This window comes from Jaculus jaculus, chromosome 6 (assembly GCF_020740685.1).
Source record: "Jaculus jaculus isolate mJacJac1 chromosome 6, mJacJac1.mat.Y.cur, whole genome shotgun sequence".
NCBI lineage: Eukaryota > Metazoa > Chordata > Mammalia > Rodentia > Dipodidae > Jaculus > Jaculus jaculus.
Window position 1 is genome coordinate 61,142,178 of NC_059107.1, and position 21,168 is coordinate 61,163,345.

The 21,168-nt window shown below is 44.2% G+C and overlaps 2 protein-coding genes across 3 annotated transcripts in view; both read left to right on the forward strand.

Annotated features, from left to right (window-relative positions):
- Positions 1–1,357, forward strand: part of LOC123461466 (N-acetyltransferase 8-like) — a 46,016-nt gene extending 44,659 nt beyond the window's left edge. For both annotated transcript variants that reach the window (XM_045151988.1, XM_045151989.1), the window contains one exon: positions 40–1,357. In XM_045151988.1, coding sequence (XP_045007923.1) covers positions 40–184 — 145 coding nt within the window. In that variant the 3' untranslated portion in view covers positions 185–1,357. The remainder of the gene's footprint in view (positions 1–39) is intronic.
- A 14,343-nt stretch (positions 1,358–15,700) lies between these two features.
- On the forward strand, positions 15,701–16,381 carry LOC101604795 (N-acetyltransferase family 8 member 3-like). Its single transcript, XM_004668230.1, has one exon. The coding sequence runs from the start codon at positions 15,701–15,703 to the stop codon at positions 16,379–16,381; it is 681 nt and encodes a 226-aa protein (XP_004668287.1).
- Positions 16,382–21,168: the final 4,787 nt, after the last annotated feature.

The window sequence follows — 21,168 nt, forward strand, 5'->3', positions numbered from 1 at the left end:
TGTATTTTGCTGAGCTTTTTTGGTCTTTTTCCCCCCTAGGCTGCTTTGGCATGGTACCTACGCCACCATCTTAACCGGAAGTTCCTCAGCCGATGAAAAATGCATATTTTCTTGCTCATTGGACTCTAATCTGTTTGATGTGAAGTGGAAGGACTGGGGCAGAGAAGTGCTCCAATTCATCTAAAACCACGTGCATGTGGTGGGTGACCACTGAGACAGTGGGGGTAGCTTTCATAACCTCACCCAGATGTGTGGCACCTCCTGGCACTGGCTATACCCAATTTCCTGGGTCAGTATGACAGTGTAGAGGCCAAGCATGGAGCGTGCCATGGCTCCTAGAAGAGTACCTTGGGCTGGGGACTGTTTTATACCTTCCAGTCTTGGGTCCAAGACTCAGGGACTTTGGAAACCTAGGTGTCTTGGACCTGGCCATATCAGATGTTTGGGCAAGTTAGGATGTGTCTCTAGCCTCATGTTTGCAAGACTATTTTCCATTCTGTGACTTGACTCTAACACTGCAGGGCCATTTGGGCCTAGAGTCTCTCACTGGGTTCTCTTCAACCCAACGGACCCTGTTGGTTACAGTTTTCCTGGAACACTACATCCAGTAGCTTGTGACACTTGGGTAGCACTGTGGCTGCCTTCAGCTTTGGCACTGCATCCTGCTCTCAGCTAGCTCCTCTGAGGAATGTGACAGGCAGTTCTTTGCCATCCTGCCACTGACCTTGCCCCAGCCCTCTTCACCGCTGGACCTTTGCCAAGTCATTGGATGATGCCAAACCCACATAATGTGCTGCTCAGCACCAAGGCCTCACTCAGTCTTCCACCCAGGGCTTCGTGTCCTTGCCGCTTGCGTCCCTGTGCTTCTCTGAAAACTCAGCCTCCCACACTTGTTCCTCTGCTTGTCCCACTCAGGTCACCTTTACACCAGGTGTCTGTTGCCTCTTGAGCTCCAAGTCAACTTCATACTCCATTGTCACCTATTCAGAACAGCCCTGTGTGTCATGGGAGTATAGAACTTGTCCTCCCTCATTCTCTCCCTCTCTGCTTCCACCCAGGCTCCTCACACATCATAGCTAGGTTTTCTAGGAAGTGTTCCAGGCGAAATGGATGAAGATACAAGAGGGGTAGGGGGGTTTCTCTTTTGGTCCCAGACCTTTGAAATTTTACCCACTGGCAGGGTAATGAGGACATACATGATCCCTGGATGCTGTGATCCAGATGACAGATATGGAGGGATCAAACAGAACAACAACAACAACAAAAACTGCTGGTGCCTGAGAGGTGGCTCAGCAGTTAAGGTGCCTGCCTGCAAAGCCAAAGGACCCAGGTTTGTTTTCACAATACCCACATAAATCCAGATGCACAAGATGGTACATGCGTCTGGAGTTTGTCTGCAGTGGCTGGAGGTCCTGGTATGCCCATTTTCTCTCTTTGTCTATCTGCCCCTCTCTCTTACACACACACAAATAAATAAATGGAATATTTTTTTTTAAAAGTTCCAAGGAAATGGTGGCTTCAGACGTTATGTTTATTCAAACTGCATGAAAACAGATATCCAGAGCCTACAGTGAACTCTACAAATCAGATCTCTCTAAATCAGATCTCTATCTTGCATACTAAGGCTCAGGGAACATTGTGAGAGAGGGGTAAGAAAGATTTTAAGGCCAGGAAGGTGCATGGAATAGCCTGAGGCATCCCCACCCCTGCAGAGACTGATTGAGGCCTCTTGGTTCTCATAGTAAATACTAATAATCCCACTGAGGAAGAACAACTGGAGAATTGAGGTGGAGAGATGAAGGCTAAGAGTACAACTGTTTTATAAAAGAAGCAATGATAATGATAATAATAATAATAATAAAAGATAAGAAAATCTGGGCGTAGTTTTGCATGCCTTTAAACCCAGCATTTGGGAGGCAGAAAAAAGAGGCCTCACAGAGACTACATAGTGAACTACCAGGGAGGCCATAAATTGAAAAACCAAAAAAAAAAACCAAAAAAAACCAAAAAAAAAAACAAAAAAACAAAAGAGAGAGGAGCAAAGCTGTTCATGGAGTTCTCTTAAGGACAAAGTGACTGTGTAGAGCCAGAGGGAAGTGCCATTTTGAACCCAACTGTACAAGTATGAAAGGGGATGGAGAGGTGAAGGCACATATGGAGATGGAGCCAGGAGTTGAACTCTGATTTGTTTGAATATGGATTCTATAATTACTCCACCAGGCAGCTCAACTGTCAGCATGTATCTTCCTTGTGTGGGGTTGGAGGTATGGCTGGTTAAGAACCTGTCAGCAGAATATAAACTGGTAATCCAAATAGAATGTCTTAGAAAGGGGCTGGGGAGATGGCTCAGAGTTTAAAGTGCTTGCCTGCCAAGTCTAATGCACCAGGTTCAATTTCTCAGTACCTAGGTAAAGCCAGATGCACAAAGTTGCACACATATCTGGAGTTTGTTTGCAGTGGTTAGGACCCCTGGCCTACCTATTCTCATTATCTATCTATCTATATATCTACCTATCTATCTATAAATAAATAAATAACATTTTAAAACAAGAATTTCTTAGAAGGGCCCTTACAAGGGAGGGAGAGTCATTTTAAGCTCATGCTGTGTAGCTTCATGGCAAATATGAATACAGATTCTGTGGTCCTTGAGTCCCACATGCTGTGTGTCTCTTGTTTAATCTTCTAAGTGCATTGACTGAGAACCTACTAGGAGCCAGGTTTGATCTGAGCCCAATGACTATGAGAAGAGTACCACAGAACCAGGAGATCGAATCTCTGTGGGGCATCATGTTGCAGTCCAGTTCGCATTGCTGTTAGAAATCACCCAACCAAGAGTAGCTTCTGGGAAAAAGAGGTTTATTTTAGCTTACAGGCTCGAGGGGAAGCTCCACGATGGCAGGGGAAAACGATGGCATGAGCAGAGGGTGGACATCACCCCCTGGCCAACATAAGATGGACCACAGCAACAGGAGGGTGTGCCAAACACTGGCATGGGGAAATTGGCTATAAAGCCCATAAGTCCGCCCCCAACAATACACTCCCTCCAGGAGGCATTAATTCCCAAATCTCCATCAGCTGGGAACCTAGCATTCAGAACACCTAAGTTTATGGGGACACCTGAATCAAACCACCACACATCACCATGGGAAGATGGGAACAAATATCCATCTATAGCATCAAAGCAAGCAGATGGGCTGAGGGAAGATCTGCACAGGGAAGAAACAGGATGGCCAAGGAGCTGGAATAAAGGGAATTCTTCATGGAGTCCAGTGGGGAGGCCTAGCTGAAACACATCCCCCACCTCTTGTCTGAAGGAACCTTGAGACCAGGATAAACTGAGGTACTTTTATCCTTTTATCAGAAGCTCTGAGAGAGTAGAAGGGACCTACCTAGGAAAGAGGTTAGGGAATGGTGACAATGTTTAGAGCCTCCCTGTAGCCCAGACTGGCCTGGGGCCCAGGCACATGGACAACTCCTGTCCAGAGGTCCCATGGATGGCTCCAACTGCATAGACAAAAGCTTTGGCCAGGCTCAACCCCTGATTCCTTGCAGAGCCCCAAATGAGGTCCTGGGGACTCCAGGTTAGTTGGCTGGAAGCAAAAGGAAATCAAGGATTCCGCCTCCGTAGTTCATATAAGGTCTGAGCATTGCCCCACAGTGTGCCCTCTGATGACATTGCACCTAAATAACTTGATCTTGCCACTGTTCCTCAGCTTGTTCAGGACTTGTTTGGTTCCTGACCCAGGCCTGGCAGGGTGACAGCTGTGTAAAGAGGAGTGAGGCATGTGAGCATTATGAGAGTTGAGACATGTCAGCGGCCTCATGCTCAAGACCCTGGCTTCCTTTCCTGGCACTCAAAGGAGAGTTCCACATTCTGTCTCAATGCTTGCCAACCCCAGGCCCCATGGGAAGACCCCGGAGTCTCAGGCAGTGCCAGAGTTCTGCAAACCAACACCATGACAATGCATTCCCCAGTATTTCTCTCTAGCTACCCCTCTGTAGGACACACACTTTGCCAGTCTTGACTGGTGCAGGAGGGGGCAGGGAGATATTGAGCAAATGCCAGCCCCCCAAGTCCTGTGAGGTAGTCCCCATCTGGTGGGTGATTTGCTAAAGAAGCTTGTGCTGGTGCACAGTTGACAGAGCTTGCTAGATCTAAAGGCTGACACATGTCTCCAAGGGCCAGAGGAACCATTTACAATGACTAGCTTTCTAAAGACAAGGCTCTCATGGTGAAGGAAGGTAGTGGATGATGGCAAATGGGCAAGATCCAGTAATGTACACATGTCAAATACCATAAAGAAATCCCAAATTTTACTTGCTTGCCACAAAACAAACTATAAAGAAGACACACAGCTCTGATACAGGGCCATACAGATGCCATTCCCTTCCTCCTTTCAAAAACAGACAGATACCTATGGTTTAGTATTCTTTTTCTTTACCTTACCCCTGAAATTGGGTCTTGGGTCCCTTTGTCAGACTTTTGGACATCAGAGCTACTTATTTATTCTACCTTTGCCATCATTTTATAAGGAAAAAATGATCTCTGGATTATAGTTTCAGAGGTTTCAGTCTATGGTATTTTAGCCTTATTGCTTGGGCTGAGTTAAGGAGAACAACATTGTGGGGTCAAGTGCAGTAACACTGCTGACCAATGATGACCAGGAAACAGAGAGGGAAGGGACGAGGAAAGATGCTGGAGCTCTAATATAGTCTTCAAGTTGTACCCCTAATAATTGACTTCCCTCCAACTAGACCCTTCCTCCCAACAATGTCAGGAGCTGATGACAAAGCCTTTAATGTATGAGCTATATGGGGACATTTACATCTAAAGTATAACACAAGCCCAACACAAACAATATGAAAGGAAATTTCCTCTTGTTCCTAATTACTTTAAAAGAGAGCTTGTTTGGGGCTGGAGAAGATGGCTTAGCAAGTAAGGCACTTGCCTGCAAAACCAAAAGACCCCAGTTTGATTCCCGAGGACCCACATAAGCCAGATGCACAAGGAGGCGCACACATCTGGAGTTCGTTTGTAATGGCTGGAGGCCCTGACGTACCCATTCTCTCTCTTTCTCTTTCTTTCTCTAAGTCTTTCTTTCTCTCTCTCCCAAATAAATAAATGAAATATATTACTTTTTTTTTTTTAAAGAAGAGGTTGTATGTTTCTCCTAGTAACTTCCATGTTCATTTGTAGAGAAATCTTAGCTGAGGAAGTGTAGATAGTTAAAAAGAACTCAAGTATCGTATTGTGGTGTTTTTTTTTTTTATTTTTTTTAAATAAATTTTTATTAACATTTTCCATGATTATAAAATATATCCCATGGTAATTCCCTCCATCCCCTCCCCCACACTTTCCCATTTGAAATTCCATTCTCCATCATATTACCTCCCCATTACAATCATTGTAATTACATATATACAATATCAACCTATTAAGTATCCTCCTCCCTTCCTTTCTCTTCCTTTTATGTCTCCTTTTCAACTTACTGGCCTCTGATACTAAGTATTTTCATTCTCACACAGAAGCCCAGTCATCTGTAGCTAGGATGCTATTGTGGTGTTTTGAATGTACAATATCCCCTTGTCTGTTTATCTATATCCTCATGAACCCCAGTGGGTGGAGAACTAGATTTGTGAGTTGATCTTTTACTTCAATTCCTAGCCAAGCATAACAGTCTCCTTTGCTGTTCAATCAGCATTCGTCTTAATATTCATTCTACAATTCTGAGAACTTAAAAAGACCCATTTGGGTGTGTAAATTTGACAAAGGTTGATAAAGCTCAACCTTTTCAGTATTATAGACACACTATAATTTGATATAGAAAATGAACCCAGCCAGGTATGGTGGTGCATGCCTTTAATCCCAGTACTCAGGAGGGTTGTGGTTTTTAATCCCAGCACTAGGGAGGCAGAGGTAGCAGGATCACTATGTGTTTGAGGCCACCCTGAAACTACACAGTGAATTCTAGGTCAGCCTGGACTGTAGCGAGAGCTTACCTTGAAATACCAAAGAAGAAGAGCCAGGTGTGGTGGCACATACCTTTAATCCCAGCACTTGGAGGCAGAGGTAGGAGGATCACTGAGAGTTCAAGGCCAACCTGAGACTACATAGTGAATTCCAGGTTAGCTTGAGCTAGTGTGACCCTACCTCAAAAAACCAAAAATCAAAAAAAAAAAAAAGAAAGAAAGAAAGAAAGAAAGAAGCACATGAACCCAAAATTTTGGCACTGACAAACGAGCAACACCACCACGATGTGGGATGTGCCCCTGGAACAGTGAACCATGGACTTTGTCACTCCGGAGAGCCCGGGCAGTGAGGCTGCTCCCAGGATCAGGTAAGCACAGGACCTTTGCACTGTCTCTGCTGTGCTTGGAAATTTCCACACTCCTTAAGCTTCTCTTTGCTTTCCCTGTAGTTGCCTTTGCCTCCAGGTCACCATCACCATAAACTCCTCCAGAATGAATTTTCTCCTTTCAGAAGGCAGGAAGTCTTGTCAGCCAGCCTCTCCAGGATAGGTCACTTGTGTTCTAACCATAGAACTGAGTTATGAGTTACTTGTTTTTTTTTTTGTTTTTGTTTTTGTTTTTGTTTTTCTTTTCTTTTTTTTCTTTCTTTCTTTTTTTTTTTTTTTTTTTTGAGGTAGGGCCTTGCTCTAGACCAGGCTGACCTGGAATTGACTCTGTAGTCTCAGGGTGGCCTCAAACTCACAGTGATCCTTGTACCACTTCCTCTTGAGTATGGGATTAAAGGCATGTGCCACCATGTCCAGCTAAGTTCTGAGTTTTGCTTGGAGTTTGGATGGAAGCTTCTATCCTGGGATCCTGAGGTCAGGATGTACTGAAAGGTCTAACCATAGACAAACACTAAGCCAGGTCTTATCCCAGTGTTGTCATGTCCTTACCTGTGCTCATGGAGTACTGAAACATCTGTGTTGGTAAACTGCAGGTATATTGTGAATGTGGTCAGATCCAAGTACAGTCACCCAATAAAATCCTAATGGAGCCAGGCATGGTGGTGCATACCTTTAATCCTAGCACTTGGGAGGCTGAAGTCAGAGGATCACCAAGAGGCTAGCAGCACTGGTGCACCCATTTTCTCTCTTTGGAATATATATATATATATATATATATATATATATATATATATATATATATATATATATATATATATATCTCAGAGCTGGGCATGGTGACACACACCTTTAATCCCAGCACTAGAGAGGCAGAGGGAGAAGGATCACTATGAGTTTGAGGCCACCCTGAGACTACATAGTGAATTTCAGGTCAGCCTGGATTACAGTGAGACCCTACCTCAATAAACCAACAAATAGAAACAGTCACTAGAGACCTGGTTAGAGCCACACCTTTCCTTGCATAAAGGCCACCTCTGCCAGTCTATTATCTGTCCAATGACAGTCTGTTGAAAATGGGAGTGGCCTCTGCCTGCTTACTGATCCTTGAATCCCCTGCGTTTTAATCTTGTTGCCAAAAGTTGTTCCAAAATCTTACATAACCACCCTGTTTTTCATGCCAACTGTTAGAAAACACACAGAGCCATAACCACACATGCTGTTTGTTGCACAGCTATCCTATCTCCATTGAACTTCACTGATTTTGGGAGGTTCAGTCTTTGAATGTTATTATTGCACCATAAAAAGGAAAACAGGACTAGAGAGAAGGCTAGGTGGTTAAGACACTTTCCTGAAAAGCCTAATGACCTGGGTTCAATTCACAGAGCCCACATAAAGCCAAATGCCATGGTGCACACATTTGGCAGCCATTTGCAGGGGTTGGAGTCCCTGGTGCTCACTTGCTCTCAGCTTAAAAATAAAAGTAGGGGCTGGAGAGATGGCTTAGCAGTTAAGGCACTTGCCTGCAAAGCCAAAGGATCCCGCTTCAAATCTTCAGGACCCACGTAAGCCAGATGCACAAGGAGGCGCATGCATCTGGAGTTCATTTGCAGTGGCTGGAGGCCCTGGCGTGCTCTGTTTCTCCCCTTCTCTCTCTCTCAAATAAATAAATATATATATCTTTAAAAAAAAAAATAAATAAATAAATAAAAGTACCTTAAAAAAAAGTGGGGAGGGGGGAACAAGAGTCCCCAATTTAGCTGTGTTCATAGCATCTTACTCTGGAAATTGCTGTCAGCTTAGAAATGTATGTTGACAAGGGAAGAGTGAGGAAGTGGCCCAAGAAAGGAATAAAGATGCACGAATGGGATATGGAAGCTGCAATAGAGTTCTTTGTGGTCACTAGTTGTAGGCATTGTCAGAGTAGTGGGACTCCCACAGAGTTGGGGTACCTGTGGAAGTAAAGTTCCAACTGGGCTTTGTTTAATTGCCCATAGTTAGCTGAAGAGGTGTGGTGGGAATCGAGACTCAGAACATGCACACTTGGTGTTTTTGCAAACAACTTATGTAGAGTTCATGTCCTCCATGTCAAAACCCTGAGGAGCTGGGTGTGGTGGTGCACACCTTTAATCCCAGCACTTAGGAGGATCACTGTGAGTTTGAGGCTGCCCTGGGATTATATAGTGAATTTCAGATCAGCATGGGTAAGAGGGAAAAATTTTCAGTACCAGGGATGGGATACCTTCCAGGGAGGTTTCTGATGGCCCCCAAAACATAACAGACCATTGCCAAAGCTTTTGGTTTCCCACCAGAACTAGATGATAAGACCCTATTGCTGAAGACTCCACATGCTTGGGCTGCAGGTCACTGAGCAATCAAGCTGGAGCTGAGCTGAAAAATCTCCTCCCTGTGGACCAGCTGACAGAAATCTGGGAAAAGCTACACTGCATGCAGCCCTGTAGGAGAGATGTCATCAGTGGTGATAACAACAGTGGGCATTGCAAGCCTTAAGTTTGGCCAGCTAGGCCAAATGAACCAACAGGTACAACAGTGGAATGTCTGTTATGGGAGAAACCAACTGTTCTCTAATTGGATTGGAGGCCTTCTCCATGGGAGGGAATACATGCCTGCTACTGAAAACATAGTCAAAATCCTATGGCTGGGGAGATCATGTGCCCTAAGGGAGTAACGCCTGCTGGTGTCTGGCTAAATGCATATGTTATGCTTACTAAACCTCATACCCATATATTAATGCTACTCTCACTTTAATTTTTTTGAAGTAGGGTCTCATTCTTGCTGACCAGGCTGACCTGGAATTCACTGTGGAGTCTCAGGGTGGCCTCGAACTCACAGCAATCCTTCTACCTCTGCCTCCTGAGTGCTAAGATTAAAGGTGTTCGCCACCATGCCCGGCTTTACTCTCATTTTTGGTTAGAGAAACTTCTCTTTTCAGATGGCGGTGACCACTAGGATGACTCAGAAGGTACTATAGTGCTGAGAAGAAGTGACAGAGTAGTGTTCAGCACTGAGACATCTCTATCACACAAGGCTCAGGATCCATTGCAAAAGAGGTGGTGGAAAGAATGTAAGGGCCAAAGAAAGGGTAAGACTGCTTACAATGCACTCTTCCAGACATAAAATAGCCTTATATTCATGACCTCGCAGTGCCTGGCACTACCAACACAACACCCTCACGATAAGAGGAAAAGATGATGGCATCAAAATAAAAGAGAGACTAATTGATGAGGGAGGACATATGATGGAGGGTGGATTTGTGAAGGGGGAAGTGGGAGAGGGGAGAGAATTATCATAGTTTATCCTTTATAACTATGGATAAAATCCCTAAGGACTTCACATGCTCTGTAGTACCCACTACCCACACATGACGCACCTCTACAGCTCTTGCACTGTAGCGGTCATTCTCCATTCCTATCTGGGTGCTTATATCCCTTCACTCAAGCACTGCCTCTTTCTGTTGAGACGCCAGTATATTTGCCTCCTAGTGCTCTTCCACATGTATTTCCATGTAGATTTTCTTGGCCCCTGTTTTCCTTTATCTCTCTTAGGGTGTTTGTGCTCTTGGGCTAATCATCTACCCTCAGCCTCAGGTCTTGGTGCCTCTATATCTTGTTCCAGATAGAGAGAGCTTGGGCTCTTCACCACCATTAAACTTCTGGTGTCCTTGACTCCCAGTGATCCTCCACCTGCTGTTACAAACTGCTCTTCCTCTGAGAAGTGGATATTAGGCTGTCAGAGGCCCTTATTGTCTACTCCTGGATGGCTTGCTAGAGACGCAATGATCTCACTCTCCACTAGGGGGTAGTATCCTTTGGATAGACACTCTGAAAATAATGGCAAAATGACCCTCAGTTGAGAAATGTACACGTCTAGTCTTAAGGAAATAGGAGTGGAATTGAGAATGTCCACCTAAACACCTGTGGAATTGGAAATGCAGAGAAAAGGGGAACCAGAAATTCTGCAACCTAGATTGTGGCTGGTATCATCCACCATCCCATAATGTCAGTGTTTGAAGGAGACTGATTGAGGATAGCACAAGAGTTATGGGATTTAAGTCACATTGTGATTAAGGTCACTGGGTTTTGGGGAAACCATAGCAAATACTGAGCATGAGCAGATACAAGGGCCTGGAAAACCTATAAGCCCCCTTGCCCTCCATCTTGACTTGGGGTTCTGTTTGCTTTTTTTACAGATAAATTTCAATTTTATTCAGGCCAAACACACACACACAAAACACAGTCAACATCAGTCTTTTATACTCTCATTTTACATATCTGAATTCTTTAACTTATATGCCACCTTTACACAGCCCATATTTTAATTTGTAATATCACAATCTGTGAAGAGAAAATGCTTTTGACTCCTTTTACCAATATCTCTGTCCATTGTGTGGTATTGCTTGAAAGCTGGGGAGGACCAAACAATGCTTGGGGAGCTCCTTCCCTGCTCCATTGCTATGCTGGCATCTCTGTCCTCAAAGCTTACCCAAGCTCCTGCAAGTCCACTGGCCTCAGGCCGAGCTGCATTGGCATACTGAGAGGACTCTGCTCTGTGCTTTAAGTGTTGGTATAGTTTCTCTAAAGAATGATATTGCATGTGTGAGTGAGTGCAAACTGTGGTCTTAAATTTCCAAAACTAAAGCACCTAGTGGAGAGCTCTAGCCTAATAGTTTCTCAGGAAGTGAACTCTACTTCTGGGGAAATTTAAAGAGGTGTTATTAACATATGTTAGTATTTTATTACCTCCCCTATTTTATAGCTATTTCTCTTTATTTTTAAAAATTAGTCAGTAAGATTTAATTTTTTTTAAATATATATTTAAACATTTTTATTTTATTTATTGGAGAGAGAGAGAATGGGCACACCAGGGTCTTCAGCCACTGTAAATGAACTCCAGACACATGTGCCATCTTGTGTATCTGGCTTATGTGAGTCCTGGGGAATCGAACCTGGGTCCTTTGCTTTGCAGGCAAATGCCTTAATCATTAAGCCATTTATCCAGCACAATTTAATTCTTATATACATATGTCATTATAGTTTTTATGCTCCCTGACCTCCCTCTTCTTCTCTTGCCATCTCATCCCCAAATGGTTTCCCCATTTTATTTTCATGACATATACAATAGTTTCTCTTGTTTCTCCATAGACTCTTCCTTTAGACATTTTCCTCCACTCATAATCTCCTATGCTTATGTACTTTATATAAATTTAAATATGGACTCCACATAAAAGAGAAAACACCTAATATTTATTTTGTGAATTGGATTGATTTTGTTTGGCATAATGACATCCAGCTCCATTCACTATCCTGCCCATATTGCAATGTTACTAATCTTCCCAGATGAACAAATTCCACCGTGTATATGTACCATATATTCTTTATCCTGTCATTTAGATGTAGGTGGATTTCTAAAGTAGTTCCCTGTCTTGGTTATAGTAATTGGTGTAGTAATAAACATGGATGTGTGAGTATCTCTGTGGTGTGCTTACTTAGAATCATTTCAGTACATCAGAAGTGTATAGCTGGATCCTATGGCTGGTGTGATAGTTAAGGTGTTGACAACTTGATCTGTTTAGTAATCCACAGAAATCCCTTTTGAGTGGATCCTTGCGGTTGCTTCCAGAAAGGATTAACTGAAGGAGGAAGTCCTTCCCCAGAGTGAGCCTTTCCCCCAGAGTGGGCAGCCCCCCTCAGAGGGGGATTTCATATAAGGAAGCTCTGTGTGGACAGAGCCCCTCCCTTCCTTCCACTTGGCTGTCGGAGCTGCTCGCTGCCTTCCAGCGTGGATTGAAGACCAGCATCACCTGAAGACCAGCATCTACTGAAGACCTGTGTGGATTGAAACCCAGCGGCTCCTCAGGCAGCCTCCATGCCTTCCAGCGCCATCTGCAGTGCTGGATAGGGACTGCTGAGGCATCTGGCCATGTGGACTGCGCAGCTACCAGGTTCCTTGAATCTCCCACCTGCAACTGCTATTGGACTACCATAAACTAATCCAATAAATTCCCTTTTAGGGCTGGAGAGATGGCTTAGTGGTTAAGCGCTTGCCTGTGAAGCCTAAGGACCCCGGTTCGAGGCTCGGTTCCCCAGGTCCCACGTTAGCCAGATGCACAAGGAGGCGCACGTGTCTGGAGTTCGTTTGCAGAGGCTGGAAGCCCTGGCGCGCCCATCCTCTCTCTCTCCCTCTGTCTTTCTCCCTGTGTCTGTCACTCTTAAATAAATAAATAAATAAACAAAAAAGATAATTTAAAAATAATTCCTTCTAGCAGTTCTGTTCCCGTAGAGAACCCTAATACAGTTGGTCTATTTTTAGTTGTTTTGAGGAACCTCCATACTGATTTCCATAGTCTATTCCAGTTTAAATTCCCACATCTTCACCTGAATTTGCAGTCATCTGCTTTCTAGATGATAGGTATTCTGAATTTTGTGAGATGGAATCTCAAAGCAGTTCTAATTTTCTTTCTGTGGTGGTTGACTTAGATTGCTTCTGGGTTCATATGAACTAATCTGATCCCCACCTCGGATTCTTTTTGTTGTTGTTGTGTGTGTGTGTGTGTGTAACATTCAAGTGTCAAAGAGGATATTAAAATGTCCTAAGAACAGTCACCTATTCATGGTTTTACCAGTGTTAGGAGAAAGTTTAACCTGGAGGTCTGACTAAAAATTCACCATCCTGAATCTCAGCAACCACCTTTACCGGGCCTGGCTTCCAGCCACTGATTTCCAGCCCAGGATTAAGCTGCAGGTAGCACTTATGGCTGCAGGCCACTCCTGAGCTTCCCAAACCTGGCCTCTTCCCACCAGATCCTAGATGTTCTGCACAGGCTTGGCTTCACTCCATGTAACCCTATATATTCTTCATGGGTTCTGGCCTCTCCCCATGGGAGCCTGATGCTCTCTCCAGGCCTGGCCTCATCCCCATTGATTTCCTCCCACTCATCCCCTTCAAAGTCATCTTAACCCCTGATGTCACTGCCTCAGAATGCACTTCTAAGCTGTTCATACCCCATGGATTTCATGGTCTCACTCTGGTCCTTGTCACTCTAACATCATTTGGACCTCTGCTAGCCCACTTGACTCCTTTGTGCATTCAGGCAAGGCTTCCTCTTGAAGAAGTAGACCACAGGATGCAGGGTAGTGGCAACAAGGTTCTGAGTGAATTAGAAGTTAAGTGCCTTACCTTTGGCACTTTGCTAAGACAGGCAAGAGCTACCCCAAATGGACTCCCTTCTCTGTGGAGCTCCCCCTGTGGACATGATGCTTGGCCTCTTCCCACAGTCCTGATGAGGCAGGCAAGATTCAACTCAGCCTTGTTTAACAATGTTCTTTCCATTTTATCTCCCATCAGCTCTCTGGAACAGAAGCATTGGTCATAACAATCTGCACATCTGTAATTGGGGGCTTGTTTCTCACAGTGTGTGATCAACACTTGCCTTGAGGCTTGTTGCCTTCTTGGTCACACACACACACACACACACACACACACACACACACACACACACACAGAGAGAGAGAGAGAGAGAGAGAGAGAGAGAGAGAATATGAGTGAAGATGAATATGAATGAATCATTTTGCTCCTCAGTTAAAATAGCATCAGCTTGGAATTGAGTCCATTGTACAAAAGCTTGAAGTAGTTGAAGCTGGCCTTTTAGTTCAGGGCTTACCAGCTACTCATTGCTTCCCTGGGAATCCAGTTGGCCTCCGTAGCTTCTCCATGTAAAAAGTATGGTGCATTAGCATTGCACAGCCAGCTCAAGCAGTGGTCCCCTGTCCAGGGGCTGTCATCTCAGACTGAAAAGGACACATGAAGCACAGATGTGCCCTCATAATGACTGAAGGCTTGATTGCAAGGAGAGGGCATGAGACGTCAGTGTGGAGCTCACCAGGGTCTACTTTTCTATATTTAACCACAGCTTGGGTAAGAAGCCCAGCTATGAATGACTGTTGCTGAGCCAGGGGACCTGTACTCTTGCCTGTGACAATGAGCTCAGGTTTAATGGCACAGTCTGCAGCCTCTTCCTGCCAGGTGTGTGCATGGGACCAGGGCAGGTTTCAGAGAATACCATCTGTTCCAGGAGAGAGGCTGGAAGCATCCCTACAGCCTGAAGGGGACAGGGAGAGGGGTGACAGGCTTCCCATGAAGGTCATTACCCCTCCGCCATTCCAGAGCCCACTTTCTTTCAGGTTAATCCAATGGGGATTACAAAGGTGAATGGATCTGGGTTCACTTCTCCGTCACAGCCCAGATCCCTGACACTGGGGTTTATGATTATCAAACATCCACATGCCAGCCAATGAGATCTGTACTTGGGTCTGCTCCCCTAAAGTGGAACAGGTCCCAGATGTTCTTTCTTGGATGGCAGTCAGAGGTATAGCATTCAGGCTTCCCTAGACCCTCTCAGCTCTGTGGGAGTAGGTGAGTACACATGGGTCCAAGGTTGGGAACTCTGTGTTTGCCTAGAGACTTGCAATCTTACTGGAAGCTCTGGAGCCAAGTTCTTTTCAGTGCTTAACACTTTTGTTGTTTTGGGAGTCTAAACTGTTACAAAAAATGGGAAGAAGTCACTTTTGAACCTTGTGCTTGGAAACACAGGATTTGATCAAATGGCTGGGACCCTGGCAGGTGCCATCTCTATGTACTAAGAAGCTGAGAGAGTCAAAACTGGGGTAAAGAGGGTAGAGAAGATGGGAAACTACAGTGCTTCATGAAAGTTACTGTATTCAATGCTCACAATGCCAGAAATATTATTATCTTGTTCTGAAGAAGCAGATCCACAGAGGTTAAGTGACATGCCCAACATTACACAGCTAGACAGGGGAGAAAGTAACGTTCCTATCAGGTCTCTTATACTTGCTCCCTTTGGTGGTGCTGCAGTCAGGTTCACATTGCTGGAAGAAAAGGATTTGTTTTGGCTTACAGACTCGAGGGGAAGCTCCATGATGTCAGGGGAAACGAATACATGAGTAGAGGGTGGACATCACCTCCTGGCTAATATCAGATGGACAACAGCAACAGGAGACTGTGCCAAATACTGGCAAGGGGAAGCTGGTTATGACACCCATATGCCTGCCACCAACAGTACACTGCCTCCATGAAGCTTTAAGTCCCAAATTGCTACCAGCTGAGGACCTAGAATTCAGAATACCACAGGTGGTGTCCTGCTTCCTCTTGGGTGACAAAAACAGCATTGAGGAGTGACTTCATGGTACCTGGGAAGAGTGGGGCACTCACATCGTTTCTTCTCTCTTCTGCAGGGCTGCAGAGAAGGCTTGCAGGCAGGTCTTGCTATCTCTAGTGGATGCTGAGATTTTAGATTCAGAAGTTTCCCAATGGCTCCTCATCACATCCGCATATATGAGGAGAGTCATCGTGAAAGGGTTGTGGACTTGTTCACCAGGGGAATGGAGGAACATATTTCTGTCACCTTCCACCACATGCTTATGCTGCCGCAGACTCTTGTGCTCTTAATTGGAGTGCCTCTCACTGTATTCATGGTCCTGGGTTCCTGGCTTCTGGTTCTTATCTCTAGCTTCACCCTCTTTGTTCTTCTGTGGTTTCTTGCTAAATATACCTGGGACAAGTATGTATTCTTGTGTTTGCACAAAGACATGGCTGATATCACCAAGACCTACTTGAGTGCACGTGATTCTTGCTTCTGGGTGGCTGAATCTGGGGGCCAGGTGGTGGGCATTGTGGCTGCTATGCCAAGAGAGGTTTCCCTCTTGCAGAGGAAGCAGCTACACTTACGTCACCTCTCGGTGTCCTTGGAGCATCGAAGAACAGGTATAGGGAAAGCTCTGGTGAGGACTGTCCTCCAGTTTGCAAGGGACCAGGGCTACAGTGAAGTTGTCCTGGGTGTCAGCATACTGCAGCATGCAGCACTGGCTCTCTACCAGAGTATGGGCTTTCAGAACACTGGCAAGACCTTCTTCTCCAGGATCTCAAGACTAAGAAACACTCCTATAATTCACTTCATGTACCGCCTCACTTCTCCAGAAGCGGGCCTGTGATTTCCTGCCCGGTGTGTTGATCAATTAGAATCTGAATCTGATTGCTTTTCTGTAGTAACAAGCTCACCTAATGTTGCAAACCATTAAATCTCATTGCTCATGTACATCTGAGTCAGTGTGCTTATGGGTGAGGTTGGGGCAATGGGTTCTCTTCTCTGTTCATGATTTCTGGGTGTTCCCTTCATTTGTCTAACATTATAGTAATGGCATATTAGAAAAAAAAATAAAGGCCTGGAGAGATGTCTCCATGGTCAAAGACACTTGTAAGTCAGGTGACCTGAATATGATCCTCCTCAGCATGCACATAAAGACAGATACCAAGTGGCTCACATGTCTGTAATCCAAATGCATCTATGGCAGTGGGAGGTGGAGCCAGGAGATTCTGGAAGCTTGCAAGCAGAAGTGTAAAGAGACACCCTGTCTCAAAGGGGTAGAAGGAGAGGAGAAACACTCTAAGGTTGACCTCCATGTATCACCATGGCACATGTGCATGCCTACCTTACACATACACAAACATATATACATATACATAAAAATATAATAAAAGCCGAGTGTGGTAGCACATGCCCTTAATCCCAGCACTCAGGAGGTAGAGTAGGAATATCATTGCAAATTTGAGGCCAGCCTGGGACTGCAGAGTGAATTTCAGGTCAGCCTGGGTTACAGCGAGACTCTACCTCAAAATAAAAATAAAATACAATACAATAAAATAAAATAAAAATAACACAAAATGATAACAAAATATTACTTAGATTGTGAGTTGGTAGATCAGCTGTTTGTGCTGAGCTTGGTGGAACAGTTCTTGGGGCTTCAGGAACTTTGTGTCTGCATCCTGGGTTGGCTGAAGTACCAGGCCTTCTGTGCTCTACTGCCCCAGCAGCCCAACTCAGGCAGGACTCAAGCAAGGTCTTTGCAGAAGTTAAAGCAGTAACAGAAATAAGCAAAGGTTTGACATGAGTCACTTCTGTTTTATGCAGAAAATTCTAAGACTTGGGTTGAAACAGAGCTGCCTCTGTAGAGGGACTGCACAGGCAGGATGTGGCCCTGTTTTGGAGTAGGGTAACAACACCCTCAATCTCCTTTCATCTCTATCACTGTAGGGGAATAGGAGAGAGTGAGGATGGAGTACAGGATGTTTTCTTTCTTTTTTTTTTTAATTAAAAATTTTTATTAACATTTTCCATGATTATAAAATATATCCCATGGTAATTCCCTCCCTCCCCTCCCCCACACTTTCCCATTTGAAATTCCATTCTCCATCATATTACCTCCCCATTACAATCATTGTAATTACATATATACAATATAAACCTATTAAGTATCCTTCTCCTTTCCTTTCTCTACCCTTTATGTCTCCTTTTTACCTTACTGGCCTCTGCTACTAAGTATTTTCATTCTCATGCAGAAGCCCAATCACCTGTAGCTAGGATCCACATATGAGAGAGAACATGTGGCGCTTGGCTTTCTGGACCTGGGTTACCTCACTTAGTATAATACTTTCCAGGTCCATCCATTTTTCTGCAAATTTCATAACTTCATTTTTCTTTACTGCTGAGTAGAACTCCATCGTATAAATGTGCCACATCTTCATTATCCACTCATCTGTTGAGGGACATCTAGGCTGGTTCCATTTCCCAGCTATTATAAATTGAGCAGCAATAAACAGGGTTGAGCATGTACATCTAAGGAAATGAGATGAGTCCTTTGGATGTATGCCTAGGAGTGCTATAGCTGGGTCATATGGTAGATCAATCTTTAGCTGTTTTAGGAACCTCCACACTGTTTTCCAATCTGGCTGGACCAGATTGCATTCCCACCAGCAGTGTAGAAGGGTTCCTTTTTTTTCCACATTCTTTCATTTTTTTTTTTTTAATTTACAGTTTCCATACTTAAGCAACCATGACAACTCCCTGGCTCCTCCACTTTCCCTTTCACACATTCATACTCCATCATATTCCCTCCTTCTCTCCCTTAGTGTCTCTTTTATTTTGATGTCATCATCTTTTTCTCCTATTATGAGGGTCTTGTGAAGGCATTGCTAGGCACTGCAAAGTCATGGATATCGAGGCCAGTTTCTATCTGGACAGTTGCATTGGAAGCACTCCTACCCTCCCTTTGGCTCTTATATTCTTTCTGCCACCTCTTCCACAATGGACCCATGAAAGGTGTGACAGAAATGTTTCAGTGCCAAACACTCCTCCATCACTTCTTCTCAGCACCACTGTGCCTTTTGGGACATTCAGGTGGTCAACACCATCTGAAAAGAGAAGTTTCTCTAAACAAAAGTGAGAGTAGTGTTAATATATGTTTATGAACATTAAATGAGTTGCTTACAGGGCAGTTTGGTGAGCATAATATATGCATTTAGCCAGACAAGAACAGGCATTACACTCCTAAGGCTCATGACCTCCCCCACCACAGGCTTTTGATTAGATTTTCAGTACCAGGCATGTATTCCTGCCCATACAGTGGGCCCCCAGTCCAATTAGAGAACAATTGGATTCCCCCAGAACAGACAAGCCACTATTGCACCTGTTCACTCATTTGGCCTGTCTGTCTAAACTTGAGGCTTCCAGTGTCCAGTTTCACCACTGATGCCTTTTGACTCCCATAGGGCTGCATGCAGTGCAGCTTTTTCCAGCTTTCAGTTAGCTGGTCTTTAGGGAGAAGGTTTTCAGGTGAGGCCCAGTTTGATTTCTCACTGACCTTGTTGCCCAGGCATGTGGAATGTTCAGCAATAGAGTCTTACCATCTGTTTCTGGTGCCTGTAATGTTTTGGGGGCAACAAGGACCTCCTTGGTCAACAACTAACTGAAAGGTATCCCATCCCTGGCACTGAAAATTTTCTAGTAACAATCTATGGCTTCTGGGTGTGCCATTATTCAAAAAAGTGGGCTTTCATATGCCTTATTCACAATATCTTGAATTTTGATTGACCCTCCGCCACCCTTCTTTTACTCAATCTCTTTCCCTGGCCTCGCTTAGGCCATTCCACTCCCTATAATCTGTTCTACTTTCATTTATACAATACCATCCCCTAAAGTCCTTCCCTCTCCATTCTCCCTTATAGGCTTTTTCTGGCTTACTGGCCTCTATTACCAGTTTTTGGTTCCAGCTCACACACAAATCTATACATTGTAGCTAGAATCCATACATGAGAGAACATGTGATGTTTGGCTTTCTGGGCTTGGGTAACCTCATTTAATATAATTCTTTCCAGATCCATCCATTTCACTGTAAGTTTCATAATTTCATTTTTCTTTGTCACTGATTAGAACTCCATTATGTAAGTGTACTATATCTTTTTTACTCATTCATCTGTTGAGAGACATCTAGGCTGGCTCCATTTCCTAGCTATTGTGAATAGAGTGGCAATAAACATAGTTGTGCAAGTATTTCTAAGGTAGTGAGAAGAGTCCTTAAGATATATCCCTAGGAGTATTATAGCTGGGTGATACGGTAAATCTATTTTTTATATATTTTATTATTAAAAACTTCCATGATTGTAAACAATATCACATGGTAATACCTGCCCTCCCCCCACTTTCCCCTCTGAAACTTCATTCTCCATAATATCCCCTCCACCTTTCAATCAGTCTCTCTTTTATTTTGATGTCATGATCTTTTCCTCCTATTATGATGGTCTTGCGTAGGTAGTGTCAGGTGTTATGAAGTCATGGATATCCAGGCCATTTTGTGTCTGGAGGAGCACATTGTAAGGAGTCCTACCCTTCCTTTGGCTCTTACATTCTTTTCGCCACCTCTTCCACAATGGATCCAGAGCCTTGGAAGGTTGATAGAGATATTGCAGTGCTAAGCACTCCTGTCACTTCTTCTCAGCACCATGATGCCTTCTGAGTCATCCCAATGTCACTGCCATCTGAAAAGAGAAGGTTCTCTACCAAAATGAGAGTAGCATTAATATATCGGTATGAAAATTAAGAGAAGTGCTTACTGGGCAGTTTGATAAGCAAAGTATATACATTTAGCCAGACAGCAGCAGGCATTATACCCCTAGGACTCATGAATACTCCTGTTTTAAGTTTTCAGTATCAGAGATGTATTCCCTCCCATGGAGCAGGCCTCCAGTCTAATTAGAGGACAGTTAGTTTCCACCATGACAGACATGCCACTATTGCACCCATTGGCTCATTTGGCCTGGCTGGCCAATTATAAAGCTTGCAATGTCCACTGCTGAGTATCTTCATTGGTGATTTCTCTCTCTCCCATTGAACTGCATGCAGAATGGCTTCTTCCAGCTTTCTGTCAGTTGGTCTACATGGAGGAGGTTATCAGCTCAGTTCCAGCAGGATTTTTCAGTGGCCTTGCAGCCCAAGTATGTGGAGTCTTCAGCAACAGGGTATTACCATTTATTCCTGGTGGGAAACCAGGGGCCTCAGCAATGGCCTATAATGTTTACCCTGGCCAACAGCTTACTGGAAGGTGTCCCATCCCTGGCACTGAAAATTTTTTAGTAACAATCTATGGCTCCTAAGTGTTCCGTTGTCCAAAAAGGTAGGTTTCCATATGATTTATTTATATCCTGTTAGATTTTTATTAGCCCTCCCTCCACGTTTCCTTTACTCAATCTCTTCCCTTGACCTAACTTGGGCCTTTTTACCCTCATTTTTCTACTTACAGATATACAATACTGTCTTATTAAGTACTCCCCTCCCTTCCTTTCTCTTCCCTTTATATCTCTTTTCTAGTTGACTGGCCTTTGCCACTGAGTTTTCTTCCTACTCACACAGAAGTACAATCATCTGTAGCTAGGATCCACATATGAG